Source organism: Ornithorhynchus anatinus, chromosome 4 (genome assembly GCF_004115215.2).
Source record: "Ornithorhynchus anatinus isolate Pmale09 chromosome 4, mOrnAna1.pri.v4, whole genome shotgun sequence".
Lineage (NCBI taxonomy): Eukaryota > Metazoa > Chordata > Mammalia > Monotremata > Ornithorhynchidae > Ornithorhynchus > Ornithorhynchus anatinus.
The window spans coordinates 21129668-21147498 of NC_041731.1; the positions used below are offsets into that span (position 1 = coordinate 21129668).

Consider the following 17831-nt stretch of genomic DNA (forward strand, 5'->3'; position numbering starts at 1 on the left):
ATGCCCTCCCTCCTCAAATCTGACAGAAAACTCTCCCTCTATCAAAACCTTATTGAAGGCACATCTCTTCCCAGAAGCCTTCCCTGACTATACCCTCCTTTCTCCTCCTTTCCTCTCTCCCACTCCCTTCCGTGACACCCTGATTTGCTCCCTATATTTGTCCTCCCCCAGCCCCAAGGCATTTATGTATATATCGGTCATTTATTTATTTATATTAATATCTGTCTCCCCCTCTATACTGTAAGCTCATGGTGGGCAGGGAATGTGTCTGCTTATTGTTCTACTATAATAAAAATAATGACAATGATGACATTTGTTATGTGCTTACTATGTGCCAGGCACTGTACTAGGCACTGGGATGGATACAAGCAAATAGAGTTGGACACAGTCCCTGTCCCACATGGGCTCACAGTCTCAATCCCCATTTTACAGATTAGGTAACTGAGGCACAGAGAAGTGAAGTGACTTGCCCATGGTCACAGAGCAGAAAAGTGGCAGAGCCAGGACTGGAATCCATAACCTCCTTACTACCAGACCCATGATCTAGCCATTACAGCACATAGTCTCCCAAGCACTCTGCACATAGTAAGCACTCAATAAATACGACTGAATGAATGAATGCCCACAAGGAGGTTACAGTCTGGAGGAGGAGGTAGGGTTTTTACAGTTTTTTAAATCGATGATCATCACCCTGTGGCCTGGACCACTCCCTCCCACAACAAAAACTGCAGGAACTAGTGTGACCTTACCCCAATTCCTTTAAGGAAATTCCTGTTGCCCCCCACCCCCACCCCAGAACTCCTTCAAGGGCCACATATGTGCACTGCCCGACACCCACCATAAACCCCAGATGTAGGGGGCCAAGGCACGGCAAGTGAGCATGCAGGAAGCAAGGGTTTAGTTAGTTTCCCAGCCCCACCCGCGTTTCTCCTCAGCTCCGGGGAAACAGTACGGGAGACAGCTGGATCCCGAGACGGTTGGATCCCGGCCCTCCTGTTGCCATGTCCTCGGGAAGGAAATTAGCTGTCAGGCACACGTTTGCGGCCCGACGCCACCGACGCCAGCCGTCAACTTGGCCTCTTGACCCAGCTGGCCCTGTTCTGATTGGGTTCATGGCCTCAGCCCTGGTACGGGAGGGAGGGAAGGAGGGAGGGAGGAATAGAGAAGCAGCGTGGCTCAGTGGAAAGAGCATGGGCTTCGGGGTCAGAGGTCATGGGTTCGAATCCTGGCTCGGCCACTTGTCAGCTGTGGGACTTTGGGCAAGTCACTTAACTTCTCGGTGCCTTAGTTACCTCATCTGTAAAATGGGGATTAAGACTGTGAGCCCCACGTGGGACAACCTGATTTCCCTGTGTCTACCCCAGCGCTTAGAACAGTGCTCGGCACATAGTAAGCGCTTAACAAATACCAACATTTATTTTATTTATTTTTAAGTGGGGGGAAGTGAATGGAGGCTGCCGGGCTGCTGAGGGAGAGGGAGAGGCCGGGGCTGACCATGACGATGACGACAAAGACGACTCTCGAGCACAGTCAAGATGACGCTCCGAGGCAGCCCCCGCCCCAGGCCCACGGCCAGAGAGAGACCCTGCTCCTCACAGTCCCAGCGCCTTTCCTCAGTTCCCCAGTTCTGGACAATTACATGCGATAACTCTCCACACCTTCAAAGCATGGATTGTGCCTGCTATATTGAACTCTCCCAAGCGCTTAGAACAGTGCTCTGCCCACAGTAAGTGCTCAGTAAATACCACTGACTGACTTAATGAAGGCACATCTTCTCCAAGAGATGTTCCCTAAGCCCCCTTTCCTCTTCTCCCACTCCCTTCTGTGTCGCCCTGACTTGCTCCCTTTCTTCATCCCCCATCTCAGCGCCCCCCCAGCACTTATATCCATATCTTTAACATTTATATTAATGTCTGTTTCCGCTCTGGCCTGTAAGCTCGTTGTGGGCAGGGGATGTGCCTGTTGTACTGTTACACTGTACTCTCCCAAGTGCTTGGTGGGAGGGGGTTCAGGCCTTGGCACCCCTTGAATAATCAGCGTGCTGTCACTTCAGTACCGGGCACTGGGAAGAAGTGGCATGGCCTAGTAGAGAAAGCCCAGGCCTGGGAGCCGGAAGGACTTGGGTTCTAGCCCCGGCTCCGCCCCTTCTCTGCTGGGTGACCTTGGGTGAGTCACTTTGCTTCTCTGGACCTCAGTTTCCTCATCTGTAAAATGGGGATTAATCCTGTGAACCCCCTGAGGGATAGGGACTGTGTCCAATCCTTTTTGCTTCTATCTACTCCAGCACTTAGCACAGTGCTTGGCACCAAGTAAGTGCTTAACAAATGCCCCAATTATTATAATTGTTACAGTGTTCGGTACACAGTTAAGTGCTCGATAAATATGACCGACTGACTGACTGACTGGGTCGGCCGAGTTGGGCCGGGAGGCCGTCAGCCCCTCCCTGCCAAGGACCGTCTCCCCAGAACCACCCCCACCCCCCAGTTCTGATGGGGTCTGCGTAGAGGCCTGCGGTCTGTCGGCGGCCAGCTGGTGGCTGGTGTGAGGGGCGGAGGGGGTCCCCTCTGCGTCGCTGCCTCGTCAGCCCTCTCCCCGGCAGCAGGTGGTGGTATAGCAATGTTTGCTGAGGCTGATGGAGGCCATCTGGGCCCCGTCCCAAGGGGCAGCCACAGGGATAAATATCGCAGGGCCCCAGACGCCACGGCCGGCCGCTGTTCTGGGAGCAGCGGAGTCGAGCCGAGCCTAGGTGAGTCCCACCTCCCCGACCGTCCCTCAAAATCTGCCCGCTGTCTGCCGCCAATGCTTGGAAAGACTCCTGGGAACACTTCCTGTGGGGCAGGAAGATCTGCCGGTCAGGGGGCTCGAACGGGGCCAGATCAGCCTGTCCGGCCCACCGGCCCCCTAAAGAAGAAGATCAGAGATGGGGACCTAGGCTATCGGGGCCCTGGGGGGAGTGGGAAAGAGGCCCCTGCTTGGGGCGGGGAGGGGGGTTCCGCTGACCCCAGGGTCAGGCTGTGGGAGGCAGCTGGGGCCCCTTGCACTTGGGCCTCCCTCTGGGGGACCTGTCCTGGCAGATGCAGCAGGCCAGCTCCAAAGGGCGGGACATCTGCTCCCCAATCATAGGAAGCCACCAGCTCAGCGGAGTTTCCCATCAGGAAGTGCTTCTCCCCAAGAGACTCAAACACCTGTTTGCCTTGGGGTGGGGGGGCAGGGCTTCCAAGCCCACCAGGTGCCCCTCACCGCCCTCCCACCCCAGGTCTGCTCTGGGAAGACAAGACCACGAAACCTATGGGTGGTGAGCGATGCTTCCCCCCGACCCCGGGCTATTCTGAAGATGGGCAGGGTGGGCCGCCAGGTTGGCGGGGCCGTTCTCTCTCTCTCCTTAGTCGCGCCACCCTCCATGCCCCGGATGTCCGATCTCCTGCCCTGCTCAAAGCAGGTCCATAGGCGAACCTCCTCCGGGCTGCCCCCAACAACTACAGCTGATATGAGTGGCCTCCGGCCCCTTCTGCTCACGCTCCTGGGGCTGCTGGCCCTGGGCACCAAGCTCTCCTGGCCCCAGCACTGGTCTCACGGCTGGTACTCAGGAAGCCAGAGAATGGCCCTAGGGAAGACCCTCTTGGTAAGTCCTCGGGGACCCCACATCCCCGCCCCGGTTGGCTACTACTGGCTCGGCTCCTGCCGGTCTCGAGAGGGGATGGTCCCGGGTTCGGGCCTGCTTATTGCTGTCCATGGCATGAGAGGCTGGGGTGGGCCCGGGGGCCGGCAGGGAGGCATGCGGGATAGAAGAACAGTGATAACGGTGGTACTTATTACGTGCCAGGCACTGTACTAAGCACTGGAAAGCTATATCAATCGTGTGTTTTTTTTTAATGGCATTTGCTACTGTGTGCCATGCATCGTCCTAAACGCTGGGGAAGATACATTTAATCAGGTTGGACCCAATCAAATCCCCATTTTACAGATGAGGGAATTGGGGCAGAGAGAAGTGAAGTGACTTACCCAAGGTCACAGAGCAGACAAGTGGCGGAGCCGGGATTAGAACCCAGGTCCTTCTGATTCCTGGGCCCGTGCTCTATCCACTACACTATCCTGCTTCTCTGTTTGTTTATTGAACTCTTACTCTGTGCAGAGCAATAGACTAAGCACAGGAATGAGTAGGATTTACTCCCCATTTTGCAGATGAGGAAACTGAGGTCCAGAGAAGTGACTCGCCCAAGGACATACAGCGGACAAGCAGCAGAGCCGGGATTAGATCCCAAGTCTTCTTACTCCCAGGCCTGGACTCCGTCCACTAGGCCACGGTGCTTCCCACCCTCAAACCCAGCCTCCGAGGAGCCGCCGGGGCTCTCAGGGGAGCAGGGCAGTCCCAGCTTGGGCCAGGGGCCTGGCCGGGAGGAGAATCAATAAATCTGTCCCCCTTCGTCAGTCAGTCAGTCAGTCAGTCGTATTTACTGAGTGCTTACCGTGTGCAGAGCACGGTACTAAGCGCCCCTAAACGCTCCTCTCCTTCAGGGCTACGGCACGACTCTTCTTCAACAACCCAGAGCACAGGTGAGGAGACAGTCCTTATAGGGGCAGATTAACGGAGCCAGCCGCTTCTCTGAGGGCCTGGTCTACCTTGCCTTGCCTTGCCCTGCCCTGCCCTTACAGCTTGGGCTCTGCATTCTGGTTCTCAAACAGGGCTGCAGGGAGGGTTCTCAGAGTTCACACACTTCGCTCCTCGAATGCCAACCTTCTCACTGTGCCTCGATCTCGTCTGGCTCGGTGCCAACGCCTCGCCCCCGTCATCCCTCTGGCCTGGAACACCCTCCCTCCTCAAACGCGACAGACGATGATGCTCCCCGGTTTCAAAGCCTTACTGAAGGCCCATCTCCTCCAAGAGGCCTTCCCCGACGAAGGCCCCCCTTTCCTCTTCTCCCACTTCCTTCTGCGTCACCCTGACCAGCTCCCTTTATTCAACTTCTCCTCCCAGCCCTACAGCACTTATGTCAATATCTGTCACGAATTGATTTATATTAACATCTATCTCCCCCTTTCGATGGCAAGCTCACTGTTGCCAGGGAATGGCGTCCGTTTACTGTTGCGTCGACCTCTCCCAAGCGATTAGTACAGTGGTCTGCACCCCAGGAAGCATTCAATAAATACATCTCAAACAGCGATTGAGGAAACCCCCATCCGGTCAGGGGAAGGTTGGCTAGGGGAAAGGGAAGGTGGCAAGCTGGAGGGCATCTGTTTCCTTTTTCCGCCCCCGGCCACCATCCTGGCCCAGACCCAACAGAGGGAGAAATGATCCGGAAGCTGCTCGATATACGTTGGTGAAAACCGCCGCCCCGCCGGCCCCCCGACTCTTCCCAGCCCCAACCACCCCGGGCCCTCCTGGCCAGCCCTGGGAACCCACTGCTGCCTCTGGCCGTCCTTCAGCCTCTTTCTCTAACCCCTACGCGATCCCGGTCCGCTACCCCGCTGCAGTCCTCCCTCGAGACTGTAAGCCCGCTCTGGGCAGGGCATGTGTCCATTCAGTCTTCTACTGTATTCTCCCAAGCGCTTGGCATGGTGCTCTGCACACAGTAAGCACTCAATAAAAACGACCAAACGAATGATTGAACGAATGAGTCCCGATCCAAAAGTCTGCGATTTCTTTTCACTTAAAGCCCAAGGCGCCAAAATGGGATCCATCTTCAGGACACTGAACCTTCACATCCTCACGCCTAGGTCTGCCGAGGGAGCCGACGAGGCATGTTCCTGTCCACCCAGACGCGACAACCAGAATCCGGGGTTGGAATCGAGCGCGGCTGGAAGAGCGCCGGCATCGACATTTTCTCCCAGGGGTCTGTCCGGCCTCGCCAGGAGGCCGGCTGGGCCGCAGACCTGCCCCCCGTCCCCCTGGGTGCCAACACGGGCCGCTCTCACGGTAGTTACGTCGCTGAAATGCCTTGGGCTGGGAGGAGGAGGAAGAAAACATGAGGCGCGAGTTGTGAAACTAGGCTGAGGCGGCGGCACCAGATGGGCGAGCCTCAGGGCTGAGCCCCCATCTCACTCTTGCCCAGTTCCCACCGCATCCCCAGCTCCTCTGACGACGACCGCGACTTAAATCAACGCATAAAAACCTGCAAGACTGGAGTCCTCCTCCATTCTTCTCCTCGGTGCTCCGGGGACGGGTTTTCTGGCTCCGGCTCAGTTCTCTCGTCGTGGGACAACGCTGTGGCAGGAGAAGACGACCCCGTCGGACACTGGGTCACCGCGTGGCAAGCCCGGTCCCTGACCCCCCGCCTTTGGCTGTGGCTGCATTGTCCGGGGGGTGAGGGGGTCTCGGGGGCAGGGTTTCTAATCCCCCCTCCGCCGGCTCAGTGCAAAGAGCCCGGGCTTGGGAGTCAGAGGTCATGGGTTCAAATTCCGGCTCTGCCACTTGTCAGCTGTGTGACTGTGGGCCAGTCACTTCACTTCTCTGGGCCTCAGTTCTATTTTCGTTACCCTATTTATTTTGCTAATGAATTGTACATCGCCTTGATTCTATTTAGTTGCCATTGTTTTTACGAGATGTTCTTCCCCTTGACGCTGTTTAGTGCCATTGTTCTTGTCTGTCCGTCTCCCCCGATTAGACTGTAAGCCCGTCAAACGGCAGGGACTGTCTCTATCTGTTGCCGACTTGTTCATCCCAAGCGCTTAGTACAGTGCTCTGCACATAGTAAGCGCTCAATAAATACTATTGAATGAATGAATGAATGAATGAATCATCTGTAAAATGGGGATGAAGACTGTGAGCCTCACCTGGGACAATCTGATTACCCTGCATCTACCCCAGTGCTTAGAACAGTGCTCTGCCCATAGTAAGTGCTTAACAAATAATTGTTATTATTAGTCACTTCACTTCTCTGTGACTCAGTGACCTCGCCTGTAATGTGGGGATGAAGACCGTGAGCCTCACGTGGGAAAACCTGATGACCCTGTATCTCCCCCAGCGCTTAGAACAGTGCTCTGCACATAGTAAGCGCGTAACAAATACCAACGTTATTATGAGTCACTTCACTTCTCTGTGCCTCAGTGACCTCACCTGTAAAATGGGGATGAAGACAGTGAGCCTCACGTGGGAGCACCTCATTCCCCTGTATCTACCGCAGCGCTTAGAACATACTAAGCGCTTACAAATACCCACATTATCATCTGCCGGGTGACTCCGGTCACGTCATTTCACTTCTCTGGGCCTCGGTTACCTCATGGGGATGAAGTCTGTGAGCCCCATTAGGCCAGGGGCTGTGTGTCCGTCCCCCTCCCCCCACCATCAGCTTCTCTCCACCCCAGCGTTTGGGACAGTGCTCGACACACAGTGGGCGCCTAACAAATACCTCAACTATCACAATTCTCATCATCACCTGCAGCCCAACCCCTGAGGGCCCGGAGAAGCCGCTCCAGATAGTGGCCCAGGGGCATGGCGTCATTGACCTCGGGGGGTGGGGGGGTGCGTGGGGGGCACGAACAAGATGGCGCCCGACGGAGGAGGCCGCGCCTCGTCGCTTCTCCTCGGAGGGAGCGCGAGCGTTGGGCACGAGGCGCCGCGGGGAAGGGGGCGGGGCCAGAGGACGCGGCGAGCGCTGATTGGTGGAGAGCGGGGCGGGGCCGCGCCCCGAGCTCGTGCTGACGCGCGGGGCCGCGCGCCGAGCTCGTGCTGACGCGCGGGGCCGCGCCCCGAGCTCGTGCTGACGCGCGGGGCCGCGCCCCGAGCTCGTCCTGAGGGGAGACCACAGAGGCCAAGCAGGGAATCATAATAATCATGTTGGTATTTGTAAAGCGCTTACTATGTGCAGAGCACTGTTCTAAGCGCTAGGGGAGATACAGCGGCATCAGGTGGTCCCACGTGAGGCTCACAGTTCATCCCCATTTTACAGATGCGGGCACTGAGGCGCAAAGAAGTGACTTGCCCACAGTCACACTGCTGACAAGTGGCAGAGCCCAGATAATCACTCATTCATATTTACTGAGCACTTACTGTGTGTAATGTTGCTATTTGTTAAGCACTTACTCTGTGCAGAGCACTGTTCTAAGCGCTGGGGGAGATACAGGGTAGTCAGATGGTCCCACATGAGGCTGGATTCGAAGCCATGACCTCTGACTCCCAAGCCCGGGCTCTTTCCACTGAGCCACGTGTGCAGAGCAGTGTACTGAGCGCTTGGAATGGACAATTCGGCAGCAGATAGAGCCGATCCCTGCCCAACGACGGGCTCCCGGTCTAAACGGGGGAGACAGACAGCAGAACAAAAGAATAAGTCAGGCATTAATATCCTCAAGATAAATAGAATCATAGATATATACACGACAGTAATAAAACAGAATAATAAATGATTTATACAAATATGCACAAGTGCTGTGGGGAGGGGAAGGGGGAAGAGGAAAGGGAGGGAGTAGGAGGAATGGGGAGGAGATGAGGGGCAGAGGGAAAGGGAGGGCTCAGCCTGGGAAGGCTTCCTGGAGGAAGTGTGCTCTCAGCAGGGCTTTGAAGAGAGTTAGTTTGGCAGATGTGAGGAGGGAGGGCATTTCAGGGCCCCAATCCTAATTAGGGTATTTTCAAAGCTCTGACTCTGTGCCACACACTCTTCTAAGTGCTGGGATCGATACAATTTAAGCAGGTTGGACACAGTCCCTGCCCCCTTGGGGCTCACACCCTTGTCACTTGTCTGCTGTGTGATCTTGGGCAAGTCACTTCACTTCTCTGTGCTTCAGTTACCTCACCTGTAAATTGGGGATGGAGACTGTGAGCCCCATTTGGGACAACCTGATTACCTTGTATCTACCCCAGCGCTTAGAACAGTGCATGGCACATAGTAAGCGCTTAACAAATACCAACATTATTACTATTATTATTAATCCACAGTTCACAGAAGAGGGAATTGAGGTCCAGAGAAGTGAAGTGATCATAGTGATGGTGTTTCTTAGGGGCTATGTGCCAGGCAGTGTAGGAAGCGCTGGGGAGGATTTGAGCAAATGGGGCTGAACACCATTCCCTGTCCCATGTGGGGCTCACAGTCTCCATCCTCATTTTTCAGGTGAGGGAACTGAGGCACGGAGAAGTGAATTGACTTGCCCGAGGCCACACAGCAGACAAGTGGGTGAGTTAGGATCAGAACCCATCACCTTCTGACTCCCAGGACTCTGCTCTCTCCACTACACCGTGCTGCTTTTCATAATTTTATTATTTTTTTACCTTTTAGTTGCTTTACTGTAGAGAAGCAGCATGTCTCAGTGGAAAGAGCATGGGCTTGGGAGTCAGAGGTCCTGGATTCAATTCCCCACTCGGCCGCTTGCCAGCTGTGTGACTTTGGGCAAGTCACTTAACTTCTCTGTGCCTCAGTTACCTCATCTGTAAAATGGGGATTAAGACTGGGTGCCCCATGTGGGACAACCTGATCACCCTGTATCCTCTCCAGCGCAGAGGCTGGGCTTGGGAGTCAGAGGTCATGGGTTCGAATGCCGGCTCTGCCACTTGTCAGCTGTGTGACTGTGGGCAAGTCACTTCACATCTCTGTGCCTCAGCTACCTCATCTGTAAAATGGGGATTAACTGTGAGCCTCAGGTGGGACAACCTGATGACCCTGAATCTCCTCCAGCGCTTAGAAGAGTGCTCTGCACATAGGAAGCACTTAACAAATACCAACATTATTATTATTAGAACAGTGCTTTGCACATAGAAAGTGCTTAACAAATACCATTATCATTATTATTAGAACAGTGCTTTGCACAGAGTAAGCGCTTAACAAATACCAACATTATTATTATTACTATTAGAACAGTGCTTTGCACAGAGTAAGCGCTTAACAAATACCACTATTATCATTATTATTCTATTCTATTTATTATATATAAATATATAATAAAAAATTGTATTTATCCTTGATTCTATTTATTGCTATTGTTTTTGTCTGTCCGTCTCCCCCGATTAGACTGTACGCCTGTCAAAGGGCAGAGACTGTCTCTACCTGTTAGCCATTTGTACATTCCAAATGCTTAGTACAGTGCTCTGCACATAGTAAGCGCTCAATAAATACTATTGAATGAAGGAATGATTATTATTAGAACAGTGCTTTGCACAGAGTAAGCGCTTAACCAATACCCACATTATCATTATTATGAGACCAGTGCTTTGCACAGAGTAAGCGCTTAACCAACACCCACATTATCATTATTATGAGACCAGTGCTTTGCACAGAGTAAGCGCTTAACCAACACCCACATTATCATTATTATGAGACCAGTGCTTTGCACAGAGTAAGCGCTGAACCAATGGCAACATTATTATTAGAACAGGGCTTTCACGTCGGAAGCGCTTAACAAACACCCACATTATCATTACTATTATTAGAACAGTGCTTTGCACATAGTAAGGGCTTAACCGACGCCATTATTCTGATTACTTCCCAAGCTCTTCGTCCAGCGGTCTGCACCGCGCAAGCAATTGGCAAATTCGAGTGAACCGCCCCGGGAAGAAGGGCCGGGGCCTAAGGGGGAGAAGCGGGGAGATGGGGGGGGGGGGGGAGGACGGCGGACTCCATTTCCCGGCCTGCCCCGCGGGCGGCCCCGGCGGCGAGAGGCGTGGCAGGCGGCGTGGCAGGCGGAGTGGGGGCCGGGCGTGCGGGCCGGTCCTGGGCCGCCATGCTGCGGGCGCTGGGCCGCGCCGGCCGTCCGGGCCGCCCCCCGCCGTCCGGGCCGCCGCGGGTGCCCGCCCGGGGCCGCAAGAGCCGCCACGACCCGCCCGCCAAGTCCAAGGCCGGCCTGCTGCGGCCGCCGCCCGGCGTCGACGCGACCGAGCTGCCGGTGGTCGCCGAGCGCTACCGCCTGCACCGACTGGCGCTCCGGGCGCTCAGGTCCGGCCGGGGCCCGCACGCCCCCGCTCCGCCCGCGTCCCGTGGGGGACCTGGGGCCCCTCCTTCCCTTCTCGGACCGGCAGTGCCCTCCTCGGGAAAACGGGGACTGGGCCCAGCCCTTACCTTGTGCCAAGCGCTGTTCCGAGGGGCGGGGGGGGGGGCGGGGGGGGAGGCGGAGGGGTCCGAGGCCCTCCCGCGTGGGCTCCCGGTCTTCGATAGTCTTTACTGATAGGAAGAGAAGCAGCGTGGCTCGGGGGAAAGAGCCCGGGCTTGGGAGTCGGAGGTCATGGGTTCGGATCCCGGCTCTGCCACTTAATGTTGGTATTTGTTACAAGCTTACTGTGTGCAGAGCACTGTTCTAAGCGCTGGGGGAGAGACAGGGTCATCAGGTTGTCCCACGTGAGGCTCACAGTTAATCCCCATTTGACAGATGAGGGAACTGAGGCACAGAGAAGTGAAGTGACTTGCCCACAGTCACACAGCTGAGCCCACTCGGCAGAGCTGGGAGTCGAACTCATGACCTCTGACTCCGAATCCCAGGCTCTTTCCACTGAGCCACGCTGCGTCCCACTTGTCAGCCGTGTGACTGTGGGCGAGTCACTTCATTTCTCTGGGCCTCAGTGACCTCATCTGTAAAATGGAGGTGAACTGTGAGCCTCACGTGGGACCACCTCATGACCCTCTATCTCCCCCAGCGCTCAGATCAGTGCTTTGCACATAAGCGCTTAAAACATGCCAACATTCTTATTATTGAGCGCTTACTATGTGCAGAGCACTGAACTAAGCGCTTGGAATGGACAAATCGGAAACAGATAGAGACCGTCCCCGCCCAGTGACAGGCTCACAGTCTAATCGTCTACAGTCTTCATCCCCGTTTGACAGATGAGCTGACGGAGGGCACGGAGAAGGGAAGTGACTTGCCCAAAGTCACACGCTACACCAGTGGCGGAATTAGAACCCACGACCTCAGGCTCCCAAGCCACCAAGCCACGCTGCTTCCCTATCCACCCCAGCGCCTAGTAGAGTGCCTGGCCCCTGGTTAACTGCTTACCAAATGCCATTGTCATGGGCTCGAATCTGGGCTCTTCCACTTGTTGGCTGTGTGACTGTGGGCAAGTCACTTCACTTCTCTGTGCTTCAGTGACCTCATCTGTAAAATGGGGATGAACTGCGAGCCTCACGTGGGACAACCTCATTACCCTGTATCTACCCCAGCACTTAGAACAGTGCTCTGCACATAAGCGCTTAACAAATACCAACATTATCATCATTATTATCGTTATCCTGACGTTTCTTAAGCGTTTACGACATGTCGGGCACTGCTCGAACCACTGGGGTAGGTACAAGGTGGGGCTCGCAGGCCTCATCCCCGTTTTAGAGATGAGGGAACTGAGGCTCGGCAAAGTGAAGCAACTTGCCCCAGGACACACAGCAGACAAGTGGAAGAGCCGAGATTAGAGCCCTCACCCTCTGACACCCAAGACCGGGCTCCTGCCACTGAGCCATGCTGCTTCTCTGCAACAATAATAAGAATGGTGGTACTTGCTAATAATAATAATTGTGGTATTTGTTAAGCGCTTCCTATGTGCCAAGCACTGTACTAAACGCTGGGGTGGGTACAAGCAAATTGAGTGGGACACAGTCCCCGTCCAGCTTGGGGCTCACGGTCTCAATCCCCATTTTACAAATGAGGCGGCTGAGGCACAGAGAAGGGAAGTGACTTGCCCAAGGTCATACAACAGACAAGTGGTGGAGCCGGGGTGGCTGGGGGCTCGGGGAGGGAGTGAAAGGTTTGGGAAAGTTGGTGGAGGCGGTGGGGGTGGCCGACTGATCGGGGGAAGACAAGCCAGACACACGCTTGCGCACACGTACTTTCTCTCTCCTGGGTGGGCAAGGAGGAAGTGTGGTCCCTGCCACTGAAGGGCAGATGATGGGAAAGGGGGTCCATGTGCCCTTACTTCTGGACTGGGGGCTAGGAGAATGCACAATCCTGACTCCCACGTGCCCGCCCCCCCCCCCCCCCCCCACCTCGCACAGGTTTGAATTCATAGAGGAAGTGCGGCGGAAGGTGTACGAGGAGAAGCAGGGAGCAATGGCCTCCCTGAGAGCGAAGCAGGAAGCCGAGGAGCATCAGCAGCTCATGGCCTGGAATCAGGCGGAGAACCAGCGGCTGCAGGAACTACGGTGAGCCTGGGGAGGGGGGCCGCGGTCTTCAGCAGGGAGGACACGGGGCGAGGCCCCCTGCTCTCTAGGGTCTGCCAACACAGATTGGGTCGTCCAAGCGGCACATACGCTGGGCTCCCCGACTTGTCTCCTCTGCGACCTTGGATAAGTCACTTCGCTTCTCGGGGCCTCAGTTCCCTCCTCTGTAATATGGGGATGAAGGCGGTGATCCCCACATGGGACAGGGACTGTGTCCAATCTGATTAGCCTGTATCTGCCCAGCACTTAGTAGTAATAGTAGTTTTTGTTAAGCGCTTACTACGTGCCAGGCGCTGTACTGAGGGCTAGGGTAGAGACAAGGTGATAGGGTTGGACGCATAAACCATAAAACAGATAAACGCGCAAGTGGCTGGCGGAGTCGGTCTGAATCGACGGCCACCCCACCGGCCCCCCTGTAGTGCCCCTCGCCTACGGCTCACCCCTCAGTCTCACCCCCCCCAAACTGTGCCGGCAGGGAGCAGCGGCTGAGAAAGGAGCAGGAGGAGCTGAGGGTCCGGCAGGACCAGGAAGCCACCCAGAAGGCCCGGGCTACAGAGGAGTTTCTCCAGGAGAGGATGAAAGAGGTCCTCCAGCTACAGGTATGATAGGGTGGAGGGGAGCACGGGGGGCAGAGGAGGCAGAGGTGTGAAGGCATCTCTGCCCCTTCCCGGGGGGGCAGCAGAGAGGCTAGCTGGGTTGGGGGGTGGGTCTGGGAAGTCCCTGATCCACACAGGGGGCGGGGATTAGCTCAGCTTCCTCCATCGCCCTCTCCCCCCCACACCCAAGGAGCCAGGGGAGGGGCAGATCCAGAAGGACCCGGCCAGCTGGAGGGTGGTCCCAGGGGATCCAGAGTGGCTCGAGGTCATCTACTTGCCTTTTTTTTTTTTAAAGCAAGGGCTTGGGAGTGAGAGGTCGTGGGTTCTCTAATCTTGATTCTGCCACTTGTCAGCTGTGTGACTTTGGGCAAGTCACTTAACTTCTCTGTGCCTCAGTTACCTCATCTGACTCTGACTCCCAGGACCACGCTCTATCCGTTAGGCCATGCTGCTTCGTGACCGACTGGGTGACTGAAGGGGCAGGGGCAGGATTAGACCCCAGATCCTACTGGCTCCCAGACTCGCGCTCTGCCCTCTAGGCCATGCTGCTTCATCCTTAAAGACCTGGGGGTCGGGGGCCCCCAGGCAAACAGCTGAAGGGGAAGGTCACCTTTCCAAGGGGTTTGACTTACTGCTCATCATGGGCAGGGAACGCGTCCGTCCGTTGTTGTATCGTCTTCTCCCAGATGCTCACTTACAGTGCTTCGCACGCAGTAAGCGCTCAGTAAACGCGATCGCGTGAACGATTGAGTGACCGCTGATCTCGACCCTCCTCCCCGCACACAGGAAGAAGCAAAACACTTCATCAGCCCCGAAAACTTGGAGCAGAGGATCGAAGAGGCCCTAGACAACCCACGCAGCTACCACTTTGCCGTGGCCAAGGATGGCCGGGTGGTGAAGCGCACCCCGCTCCCGTAGAGGCCGCGGGCGGGCCCGCACGCGCGTGTCCCCGCGGGACCACTGGGAGCAGAGAGCAGGCCGGGATTTCCGTCCAGGCGCTGAGACGGGCACGGGGTCAGGGAACTTGACGGGGTAGCTCAGGGTGCGGGAGCTCATTACCCGACCCCGCTCCCCACCCCTCCGGCACCCAGAGGGCGAACCTCTGAAATAAAAGGGAAAGATATGTTTTCTACCCCACGGAAAGTGTCTCCTTTTTGAAGGGGTAGTGGGGAAGACTCTGCTAAGCACTGGGGTAGATACAACCTACTCGGGATAGAGGCAGTCCCTTTCCCGTCTTTTTTATTCTTATTATTTATGGTATTAATTACCTACTATGTGCCAACTGCAAAGCAACGCCTTAAAGTGGCAGGAGAGTTTGCATACGCTAATGAATCTTAGAGCTGTGTCATTATGAGATTCTCACTCGTCAGGGTCACCCATAATGGAAAGGTCTAGGCTGAAGCGTCAGACAAATACGATTCACCCGTGCCGGGCAGCAGCAGCATGGGAGAGGGTCAAAGGCGGGTGATCGAGCCATCAAAATGATGATCAGTGACAACGAGAAGCAGCGTGGCTTGATGGAAAGAGCCCGGGCTTGGGAGTCAGAGGTCACGGATTCTAATGCTGACTCTACCACTTTGTCAGCTGTGTGACTTCGGGCAAGTCGCTTCACTTCTCTGGGCCTCGGTTACCTCATCTGTAAAATGGACTGTGAGCCCCACATGGGACAACCTGATGACCTCGTATCTACCCCAGCGCTTAGAACAGTGCTTGGCACCTAGTGAACGCTTAACAAACACCATCATTATTAAACGGCAAGAGACTTAATGTTTTTACTGAGCAGAAGGCGGCAAGGGTAAACCACTTCTGTATTCTTTACCAAGAAAATGCTATGGAAAAAGATCCGTAGAGTCGCGATGAATCGGAAGCAACTCAACGGCATCTGAGAAGAATGTGCCAGGCACTCTTCTAAGTACCGGGGTAGATACAAGCGAATCGGGTTGGATACACTTTCTGTCCCATGGGGGGGCTCACCGTCTTCATCCCTGTTTTACAGATGATGGGACTGAGGGCCAGAGAAGTGAAGCGACTTGCCCATGGTCACCCAGCAGATGAGGGGGCGGAACTGGGATTAGAACCCACGTTCTTCTGACTCCCCGGCATGGGCGCTATCCAGTAGGCGATGCTGCTTCTCATCTCTCTCCTCTTACATGTACCAACCCCTATCTGTGGTTATCTCTCCAGGGTTCTCACTTCTAGTTCTTCTTCTCTTCCTTTTACACTCCCTCCTCTCTGGGGAATTTCAGCCATCAGCACGGCCTCAGCTACCATTCCTGCATAGTTGACTCCCAAATCGGTCTCACCAATCCTGACCTCCCACCTCTGCCATCTCAGATTTCCTCCTGCCTCCCGGATATCTCCGCATGAACATCCCTCTGGCCCTTCAAACGCTGAAGGCCCTGCAAATTCCACTCCTATACCTAAAAGAGTTGACTGCTGTCCTCTATGCCCAAAGCCTGCAGTTGGTATTCGCCTTGACTCCTCGCTCAAGGAGAAATGGTATTTGTTAAGCAGTTATAATAATGTTGGTATTTATTAAATGCTTACTATGTGCAGAGCACTGTTCTAAGCGCTGGGGGAGACACAGGGTAATCAGGTTGTCCCACATGAGGCTCACAGTTAATCCCCATTTTACAGATGAGGTAAGTGAGGCACAGAGAAGTTAAGTGACTTGCCCACAGTCACACAGCTGACAAGTGGCAGAGCTGGGAGTCGAACCCATGACCTCTGACTCCGAAGCCTAGGCTCTTTCCACTGAGCCACGCTGCCAGTTATGTGCCAGGCACCATAATTAGTTATATTTATTGTTTGCAGAGCACTGTACTAAGTGCTTGGGAGAGGACAGCATAACAATATACTGACAAACTCAGCGCCTACAAGGAGATAACAGTCTAGTGGGGAAGACAGACATTAATATACCAAGCATTGGAGTTGATAGAAGGTCATTAGTAGACACGGTCCTTATCCTACATAGGGCTCACAGTCTTAATCCCCATTCTACAGGTGAGAGAATTGAGACGCGGTGAAGTGATGTGGCCAAGGTCACAAGCAGAGAAGGCAGGACCAGGATTAGAACCGAGATTCTCTGGCTCCCAAACCTGAGCTCTTTCCACTAGGCCATGCTGCCCCTCCTATTTACTTTCTCATGAGATTCTGTTGGTTTTCCCCTGGCATCTCATTTCTGACCTTTCCTTTCCCAACAGCCACTACCGTGGTCCAGGGACCTGCCTGATAATGAGAAGTGAAGCGACTTGCCCGAATTCACAAAGCAGACCCGTGGTGAAGCTGCGATTAATAATAATAATAATAATGTTGGTATTTGTTAAGCGCTTACTATGTGCCGAGCACTGTTCTAAGCGCTGGGGTAGACACAGGGGAATCAGGTTGTCCCACGTGGGGCTCACAGTCTTCATCCTCATTTTACAGATGAGGTAACTGAGGCACCGAGAAGTTAAGTGACTTGCCCAAAGTCACACAGCTGACAAGTGGCCAAGCGGGGATTCGAACCCATGATCTCTGACTCCAAAGCCCGTGCTCTTTCCACTGAGCCACGCTGCTTCTCTAAAGTCCTTCTGACTCCTAAGACTGCTCAGTCCACCAGGACACACTGCTTCTCGTGGCCTAGTGGGGGGAATACCACGTGTGGGGGCCGTTGAGGGGGCCGAGGTAGCGATGCTGAGTGGAAGGGGAGAGGGCAGAGTGCTGGCAAGCGAGGGTAACTTTGCTCGACGACAGCACCCTGCAGTGATGGGTGTCAGTCTTTATATTTGCTGAGCGCTTACTGTGTGCAGAGCACTATGGGGGTGGCTCAGGGCTGTGGGGTGGTGGTGGGAGATCTTGGGTGGGACAGGGACAAATGCCACAGTTATTAGGGGCCCCAGGGGTTTGACTTAACCAGCACGAAGGCAAGGGGTAATTCCGTCCAAAGCCCCAGAAGTCCAGGCCTCTTCAGTGTCCAGCTCCCTGCAGGGTAGGTCTGGTCAGGCTGCCCTGCCCTGCCTAATAATAATAATTATTACTACTATGGATCTTGTTAAGCTCTCACTATGTGCCAAGCAATGTTATAAGCACTGGGGTAGACACAAGTTAATGCGTTTGGACCCCCTCCCTGTCCCACATGGGGCTCACGGTCTTAATCCCCATTTTCCACACCAAGTAAGGAGGGCCAGAGAAGTGA

At 54.9% G+C, this 17831-nt stretch overlaps 1 protein-coding gene across 1 annotated transcript; it reads left to right on the top strand.

Annotated features, from left to right (window-relative positions):
- The first annotated feature begins 10606 nt into the window (after nucleotides 1-10606).
- On the top strand, nucleotides 10607-14791 carry MRPS26 (mitochondrial ribosomal protein S26). Its single transcript, XM_029062088.2, has 4 exons — nucleotides 10607-10856; nucleotides 12894-13040; nucleotides 13534-13657; nucleotides 14441-14791. The coding sequence occupies exons 1-4, from the start codon at nucleotides 10645-10647 to the stop codon at nucleotides 14570-14572; spliced, it is 615 nt and encodes a 204-aa protein (XP_028917921.1). The 5' UTR covers nucleotides 10607-10644; the 3' UTR covers nucleotides 14573-14791.
- Nucleotides 14792-17831: the final 3040 nt, after the last annotated feature.